At 40.7% G+C, this 9,213-nt stretch overlaps 1 protein-coding gene across 1 annotated transcript; it reads right to left on the bottom strand.

Moving 5' to 3' along the window:
• Positions 1–391: 391 nt before the first annotated feature.
• Positions 392–1,327, bottom strand: LOC114681515 (olfactory receptor 2Y1-like). The gene has a single exon (XM_028855027.1). The coding sequence runs from the start codon at positions 1,325–1,327 to the stop codon at positions 392–394; it is 936 nt and encodes a 311-aa protein (XP_028710860.1).
• Between the last annotated feature and the right edge of the window lie 7,886 nt (positions 1,328–9,213).

The following is a 9,213-nucleotide window of genomic DNA, read 5'->3' as shown; positions in this document are numbered from 1 at the left end:
GAAACCATTAGGATCATCCCAGTGTTAGGTATCACCACCCAACCTTGAGTCCCAAGGCAAAGCCTTGTGATTACTATGCTATCCTATTCTAGAAAAACGAAGCCTCGTACTTCATTGGGATAAGTTGGGATAGCATGATGAAGGCAGTGTCTTGGCCACCTACGCTGACTCTAAGCTGGGACACACCACTAAGAAAATTGCTTGAATTTGTTCAACATCATTTCCACAGTAATATAAAATAAACAGGTAATGTCATTAGCAAAAAAAGTGAGAAATTACAATTAAAATGTTTTATATCATCACACCTCTGAATAATGTATTCCAATGGTACACACCAAACACTTTTGCACCAGCCTAATGTTGTGTATTTTACTGGCTCCTGTTTCCTCTTCTACCTGGAATCTGTGCCTTTCCCCAGTACCTTCCTCAGAGCCCCCTTCACATCCTTGTTCCTGAGGGTATAAATCAGAGGGTTGAGCATGGGGGTGATGATAGTATAAAAAAGGGCAACAAATTTTCCCTCACCTTCAGAATACTTGTGGACAGGTTGGAGATATGTGGAGATGGCTGAGCCAAAAAACATGGCAACCACAATGAGGTGAGATGTACACGTCCCAAAAGCCTTTCTGCGACCTGCCATTGACTTGATGTTCAGGACTGCCTTGGCAATGTGGGCATAGGAGCCTAGAATTAGCACTAAAGGACAGACTAAGATAATGACCCTGGCTACAAACAAGTTGGCCTCTGTTCCTCCTGTGTCCTCACAGACCAACTTCAGGAGAACAGGCAGCTCACAGAAGAAGTGGTTCAGTTGGTGTCCACAGAGGGGCATGGCCATCACGAGGCTTGTCTGGATCAGAGAGTTCACGAGTCCTCCCACCCAGGAGAATACAGCCAATGCCCTGCAGAGAAGGGGGTGCATAATGGTTGTATAATGGAGTGGGCGACACACGGCGGCATAGCGGTCTATAGCCATTGTCACCAAAAGCACACACTCAGTTCCTCCCAGCGAGAGCGCTATGCAGAGCTGGGCCACACACCTTCCAAAGCTGATGGTCCTGTCAAGTCCAGAGAGGTTGACCAGAAGCTGGGGCACAGTGCTGGCAGTGTAGCAGAGGTCCAGGAAGGAGAGGTGGCTGAGAAAGTAGTACATGGGTGTGTGTAGGCGAAGGTCCAGTCGTGACAGGATGATGATCAGGGTGTTGCCAAAGAGAGTCAGAGAGTAGAAAATAGAAATGGAGGCAAAGAAGATAGGTTCTAGTTGAGGCCAGTCTGAGAAGCCCACCAAAATGAAGCCCTCTTCTGAACTGGTGTTTGAGCTTTCCATTGTCTCCCACCTGCACAAATAGAAGACAGCTCAATGCTTCCTATAGAGAACATGAATTAATTATTTCTAAATGCACCACAATCACATATTTTGGATTGTCTCTCTGTTCACCTCTTTTGAGTCTCCCATCCTCTCTCCATCCATATAAGTCTCTTGTTGTTTTTCAAATTCATAGCCTTTCTTTTTCCTTAATTGTTGTTATACCTCTCCGTGTGTGTGTGTGTGTGTGTGTGTGTGTGTGTGTGTGTGTGTGTGTATACTCAGCTTCAGACCACATGAGAAAAGGAAGAAACAAAGTGCTAAAGAGGCCCACAGAAATCCACAAAGATATCCCCACAAAAGACTGCTGGCAATGACGAGAGACAGACAGGACTGACCTACTCTGGTGATGGGATGCTACATCATATAGTTGTGCCAGAAACCCCATCCAAGGACTGAGGAATCTGGATGCAGACATCCACGGCTAGGCCCCGGGTAAAGCACTGGGAGTCTAATTAGTGAGAAAGAGGAGGATTTATATGAACGAGAATTGTTGAAACCAAGGTTGGGTAAAGCACAGGGATAAATAGCCAAATGAATGGAAACACATGAACTATGAACCAAAGAGAACTGATCAGGCCCTGAATAGGTGAGACAGTCCATTGGCTGGATTACTACAGCACATTTGGATACTAAGATTGCAAGCCTCTGATATAGTTGTGTAGACTAAACAGTTTGATTTTAGTGTTTGGTGTGGATCTTTGATTCTGTTTGGTTGTTTCTTCTAGGCATCTAGGCAGTGGTACCTGGTCCTGGGCTTGTTGCATGAATTAGCTGTTTGAAACCTGGGACTTATGCAGGTATGCTTGGCTCAATCTGGGAGGAGGGGACTGGACCTGCCTGGACTGAGTCTATCTGGTCGATCTCAGTCCTCGGGGGAGACCTTGATCTGGAGGAGGTGGGAATGGCGGGTGTGCTGGGGGGAAGGGGAGGTGGGCAGGAAGGGGGAGAACAAGGGAATCTGTGGCTGTTATCTAGAACTGAATAGTATTGTAAAATAAAATTAAAAAAATTAAAAAAAAGCTTCTCTTTAGTATATAGATCACTGGACTGATAGTGGTGTGGTCTCCGATTGTACCCAATTCTTGTTGCTTCTTTGTCCTATGACTTTTGCCAAGATACTCAGTCCTCTTATCTGTCCACTAGATATGATCCTTCCTTTTCTGAAAGTAGAGATGATGTAGTGCCACCCTTGTGACATTGACATCAGGATCCAAAAGCAGTAATGTGGAACCCGTATTAAAATTCCAGCATGTGTGGTGTGTGTTAGAGCTCTGTGTTGTTCTGGGTCTTCCCTTTTCTAGTCTCTGAGACCGACAGTTTCAGTAGATGGAAAAAAGAACTTACCTGTCTGAGTTTGCGACTCTGATCTCTGGGTTCCTACTTTCCATCTCTTGCCTGATAAATGTGGTCAGTGAGTGAATTGTGGAGCCTCGACCTGCTTCCATCTCTCCCAAAGGACTAAGCACCATAGGAATGTTTCCTGGGAAGAAACATGATCACAAGTATATTCCTTTTGATGAATCACAGTCATTTCTTGCTCTTGCAACTAATTTATTTATTTTTCATATTTTGTCATATCAGAGTTCTTTTGATTCTTTGTTCCCATCTATGATCTGACCTCCTTAGAAACAGCAAACACAGTGTGGAAATAAATACTAATATTTTCTTTTATGTCATAAAGGGTGATAAATTAATATTGTCTTTTTACAACACAGGATTTTTTAATACATTTTCTTGAGTAAAACATTGAATATTCTACAATCTGAGAATTATTTTCGCTTTGTAAATTTTTTTATGCATGTGAGTGTTTTTCCTGCATGTATGTGTGTGCACAGTGTGCACACCTGTTGCCAGCAGAGGCCAGAAGAAGGTGTCAGATCCCCTGGGACTGGTGTTACTCTTGGTTGTGAGCTGCGCTGTGGGTGCTGAGAACTGAACATGGTTCCTCTGTGAGAGTGACAAAATTACTGAGCCATCTTTCTTGCCCAATAATTTTTATTTTTTTAGAGAAACCTGAAGATTAACTACAAGCACATTTGGATAAGCTAAGGAAATATGGCAAGCATTAAAATATTGCTTCTCTTTAGAGATTGTTGTATTAAGAAATAAACAAAATTATTTTATTTTAGGTGTTTGGTGTAGGGATCTTTGATTTCATTGGTTAAGGTTGTTCTCTTGCATCATTGTCTTTGAAAACATAATTTATTTTGTGTGGTGTTTGTATCTTACAATTTAACTGAATCCTGTTATTATTTCTGTCAGTTTTAAAAATTGCTTTGAGCTTCTAGCACACTCTGTTTAGATAGTTATGTCATTTGCAAACAGTTATTTTTACTCCATCCTGTTTAAATTTATCATCTTTTATTTCTCTGTCTTGGGAATCTGGATCTACACATGCAGAGAGATCAAAATAGACCTATCTCCCACCTCATGTGCAAATAGCAACAGAAAATAGGTTATAGATTTATTTCTAACACCCCAAAGTGTAAAGTGAGTGGAAGAAACTACGGGCTTCATCCTGAAGCTGATTTTGGCAGATTTCTTTTAAACCTTTGCTTCTGAACACACTGGAGGTAGAGAGAGTGGGACCCATGTAACATACAGGCTCTGGTTATTACAGCAAGTGTCCTGCTAGAAGGATACTGAACATGGGAAAGACTGTGCATGTGTGGGACAGAGGCTACATGAGAAGCCTCTGGACACTATTGCTATGAGTTAAACTGCTCACAATCACATCTATTTAACAATTCTAGTAATAATAAACATTTGGTAAAAAAGAAGAAATAAATATTTTCTGTGACAAAGAAAATTTTAGATAATTTGTTTCTAGGAAAGTTGCCTTGGAAGAAATGATATAGATGTTCTTTGGGAGGAGTGATGTGATAGAAGGGGCCAACTTGGACCTAAATAAGAAAGGAAGACCATTATAAGAGAAGTAAGCATAGGCAAATGTTTTCTTAGCCTCAGTTGATCTAACAAAAATAATCATAATGAAAATGTGTCCTATGAGTATGATAAATGGCAATGCTACAAAATGAAAAATCTGGTAGTAAAAGATAGCTTAAAATATTTATCTTATTTTTATTATTTATTATATGATTTCTTATTTCCTTATGATTATTTATGTTTGTGTCTGTGTGTCTCTGTACACATGGATGTCCACAAAGGCTAGAACAGAGTGTTGGATTCTATGAAACTGGATTAAAGGTGGTTGTGAGTTGGGAACCGAAATCTGGTCCTTTGGAAGAGCAACAAGCACTCTTTAGTTTTGTTTTTTATCTTATTTTTTATTTATTCTTCTCTTATCTAATATATCCCATCTGTGTTTTCCTATCCCTCCACTCCTCGCAGTTACCCCACCCCTGACATCTCCCTCTTTCCCAGATCCACCCCTTCTCTGTTTCCTTTCAGAAAAGGACAAGCTTCCCAGGGATATAACTGAACACCTCATAACAAGATACAATAAGACTATGTACAAACCCTCACATCAACACTGGGTGAGGCAACGCAGTAGAAGGAAGAGGGTCCCGAGGATTAACCATTGAGCTTTTCTCTCAGCTCCATAGTGTAATATTATATATATATACTCTTAGAAGAATATAGTTAGTACAGGTAGAGGACCAATCATAATTGTATATAGCTAACTCTAGGTAATATCTTAAATGATAATTGATAATTTAAAAAATGTAGTATAACACAGAATCGTTGAGTTAATAAATGAGCTAGAAAAAAAACCAAGAAACCTGTTGAAAAAAAAATTAAAAAAATGAAAGAAAAACCAAGACTTGTGAAGTGGTTTTTGATAAAAACACAGAACTACAATAACATAAAAATTTGTGTTTTAAAGATGGATGTTTTCTTTGCTTTCATTTTCTCTTCCTTCTTTCCTGAGATAGGATCTTGCTATACACCCAGCCTTCAACTCCAGGTCTTCCTACCTTACATTCCCAAATGCTGGGCTTGTGGGGTCATATCACCACGTCAAGATAAAGGCTGATATTTATTGAGATTATAGGGAAAATAAACCTTTTCTTGAAAGAGCTTTATGTTATGTTTACCATGAACATTTTTTGCTGGACTCATGTTTGCCTCTCTTTGTCAAGTTTACTGAGAGAAGATCATCAACAAAACTGTCAATGTAGAATTAATTATTTGAAAAAGATATCTTGACACTCTGATGAAAAACATGATAAAATATGAATTATAAACACGGGACACACACACAAAGATATATATATGTATCTTCATCAATGTATGGAAGCTGTTTTAATTTGGATAGTCTCTATGGACAAGTGAAAGATATTGTAATTTCATGGATAGATCCTTACATATAAGTTCAATCATAGTTTTTATTACCAGATTTTGAAAGTTTACTTCTGTGAATTTTCATTTACTTAGCTGTAAAACCAAAAAATAATTGGACAGGTTTTTGATTGGCGTTAAAGGTTCTCAACATCCTCTTGTTGCTGGTACAACACTGTAATCCCAGCAACCTGAAGATTGAGGCAGATCCTTAGGGAGGCATGAAGCCTTGAAGTCGGTTCAGTCTTGCTTAGTGGGACAAAGACATTGCCCTACTTTCCAGGGATCTAGTCTTTTATTCAGGAATATGGTGTGCAAAGACACAGCCCCAAACTGTCCAACCTCAAGGCCAAGGTGTTTTCTTCCTCTGTCCCATTGCAGTGACTCTTTTTTCTGCCTAACCAGGCCTTTGATCCCTATGAGCCTGCTTGTAAGTCCCTTGTTTAGTGGGTCAACGTTGGTGTCTATGTCCCAGTGCTCTACTGACAATGGAGTCCTTACAGAATCACCTCACCCAGGGCTGTCGGAAATGACACATTAAACCTTACTGGATATCGAGGCCAGTGAACCCCTGTACTTAGCACAGCTCTTCCACTCTTGCACTGTGCCGGTGTCTGTCACTCGGAGTTGCTTCAGCTGTGATCCCTTGCTAACTCCTCAGGGATAGTTGTCTCCACTCTTCCTTGTGACCATAGCTAAGGTCTCACTCTTTCCCATATTTGGTAATCATGGAAGGTCTCTATGGGATACATTTTCGTGTGTGTGTGTGTGTGTGTGTGTGTGTGTGTGTGTGTGTGTGAGAGAGAGAGAGAGAGAGAGAGAGAGAGAGAGAGAGAGAGAGAGAGAGAGAGAGAGAGAGAGAGAGAGAGAGAGATATCAAGGCATTTTTGTGGGGGTCAGTGGGTACCCTGTGTGCCAGTCCTCTTTTTCTACCTTGTTTGAGAATGGCTCTCTTGTCCCTGGCTGTATGTGCCAGACTCGCTGGCCTGTGAGTTTCCTAGAATTCTCCTCCTCAATCCACTTCCTATCTCACTGTAGCAGTACTGGGATTACAGATGTGTGCACCACCACATTCATCTTTTACTCAGTTTGGGATATCCAAACAGGGTTCTTTATAATAACAAAGCATATACTTTACCCACTGAGTCCTCTCATCAGCCCCAACATTTCTACTCTGGAAAAGCAATTATAGTTCACTTCTCAAATGCACACTAGGTCTCTGGTATGTACCACACATAATCCCTAGACCTATATCTTGTATTCTCTTTGGGTTTTGACCATGGCCATGCTAGCTCAGGGTTTGGGCAGCACCAAGCCTTCCTTTGGGAGTCCAGTGCATGTAGGTAAGAGGCAGGAAGGCCCCATTTGGGAGCACACAGATGAACACGGACCTCCTTCCAACTGACTGCCCTCTGAATTCTGAGGAAAATAAGTACACCATGGGACTTCGCTGAGTCCCATGTTCTTACACTAACAGTGACTGCTTGGAAGTATCCATTTCTTTTCTTTATGATGAAATCTTTCATTCAAGGCATGGAATGATGTTAGGTTGACATACTGGCTTCCCAAAGGCCCATATTTTCTTTCTGGCTATTACTGAATGTTCACAAATTTAGAAAGCTAAGAGAAGCATAGGACTCCATAGTCTTCACTAATCACAGAATACTGAATATGTTGCAAGTTCACCACACTGGCTAAACACATAGATTCAGAGGGCAGTAGAATTGCCCAGACATCTTTAACCATGCCAGGAGGCTTTAGATTGGAAAAGAGATTACACATAAATATGCTGTTTGAATCTGTGTTCAAAGACCTGCCTTAGGTTAACGGTAAGGACCTTGCTTTAGTCCCCTATAGCCAACTCTCAGCCAGGGTGTCAGATTTATAGGAAGGATGCTTGTCACTGCCAAGAGGAAAACCTAAAAAAGAAGTGAAAAGGTTCTAAAATGTCTGGAAAGAAAGCCATGCTCCTGACTGACACTGGTCTTCACACTCATTCAGAGGTGACCTGCAGAATCGTAAATGGACAGCTGTACTCGGTGAAGGCTGTGTTAGCTGGTTTGTGACCTCTCACCCTGCCCTATCTTCTCTTCTCTAATGTTCATATGTTAAAAATGAATTCCTACTCCTAATTTCCTTGGTGCACAGCATATTTAGATTCCCATATTTGGTTTTATTGTTAAAAAATCAGCTTTTGCCTGTTCATCTGTGTGTATATGTGTCTCTATATCCATGAATGACCTTTATAGAGAACAAACTTTTGATCAGTAAGCATGCTTAGATTTATTTTAGACAGTGTATAGGACTTAATCTTTCAATTGAGAACACTATTCTGATGATCTTGTCAGGTTCTAATGGCGCCACATTCAAGTCACATAATTAAATTTTCTCTATGAACAGAAGAGGAGGCCTTTGTTTAGTCAGGTATTTTTAAATTTGAACATAGTTCAATTGCTGTCCTCAGGCCTCCACATATGGCTCCCCTATGAGGGCTCGGACATTAACGACACTCTTAAGACTAACTAGGCACCAAAGCGTCCTCCTATCAATTCTCTGGACTACTTGCTCTTGTGCAGACTCAATCATGCTCTGACCTGGCTCCAGTGTCTTTCATACTGGAAAACACATCATATTACACTTGATTCCTGTAGTTTTTAAGGCAATCTGAAAGATTCTTCTATTAAATATCCTGTAAGAGCACACTCCAAAATTTAAGTGCAAGTCCCCCAAACCAGAGATGGACCAGAGCCTGTGTAGCTGACATTCAAAGAATAGTGAATTCATCAAATGTCCTGCTTCGCTGTGACTCTGCACACAGAACATGGTCCCCATCTGTGATGAGTTCCCTCTGTGGCCCCTGAGAAATTCTTAGTTTATTACAACAGCTCTGGTCATGCCTTTGTTCTTTTCTACCAACTCTGAGGCCAGCTATTTACTACACATATAAGAACATTGATTTCAAGTCCACCTTCACTGTGTATATTAAAAATTATTTCCCTTGCTTTAGTAGAAAAATATGAGCAGAAAAAGAGGAAAAGATGCAAGTGAGATTTTTTTGATATACTGCATGTGGAGTAGGCACAGGGTGTATGCATGATGGAAGATGAAAGAAAATTTATTTGAGTAAATTATTTTTGCTGGAATTTATAATTTCTTTGCCCCCAAACTGGAGACCCAATACAATGGAGCTCACTGATGATTTCCTAGTTCAATATTTATTTTTAAATGTGCTTTTCCCCATGAACCTAACCATCTCAAGCATTCAGCACTTACCTGGAGTCCAGGGTCAGAAAACTCCCACTTTTGCTTTCTTCAAATATATTGAGTTTGAAGGACAAATGAGACCCACTAGAGGCTTGAGGAAACTTGTGGTGTCTGAAGGACACTTTGCATCTTGATCCTAATTTCACCTGTGATAATAAGGACTCAGGTCAGAACTCAAGTCCTTGAGAAGTCACATAGCACATACAGCAGAGGATGCTGAGCAGGCTAACCCAGGAGGTGGGAGCATCCTCCTCAATAACCTCCTGCACGTCATACCA

Source organism: Peromyscus leucopus, chromosome 8b (genome assembly GCF_004664715.2).
Source record: "Peromyscus leucopus breed LL Stock chromosome 8b, UCI_PerLeu_2.1, whole genome shotgun sequence".
NCBI lineage: Eukaryota > Metazoa > Chordata > Mammalia > Rodentia > Cricetidae > Peromyscus > Peromyscus leucopus.
Note: the sequence above shows the minus strand (reverse complement) of the source record. Positions and strands in the feature narration are given on the sequence as shown.

What these genes read in the sequence shown, in the direction of transcription:
- LOC114681515 (XM_028855027.1), bottom strand. Translation starts at nt 1,327, where the DNA reads ATGGAAAGCTCAAACACCAGTTCAGAAGAGGGCTTCATTTTGGTGGGC.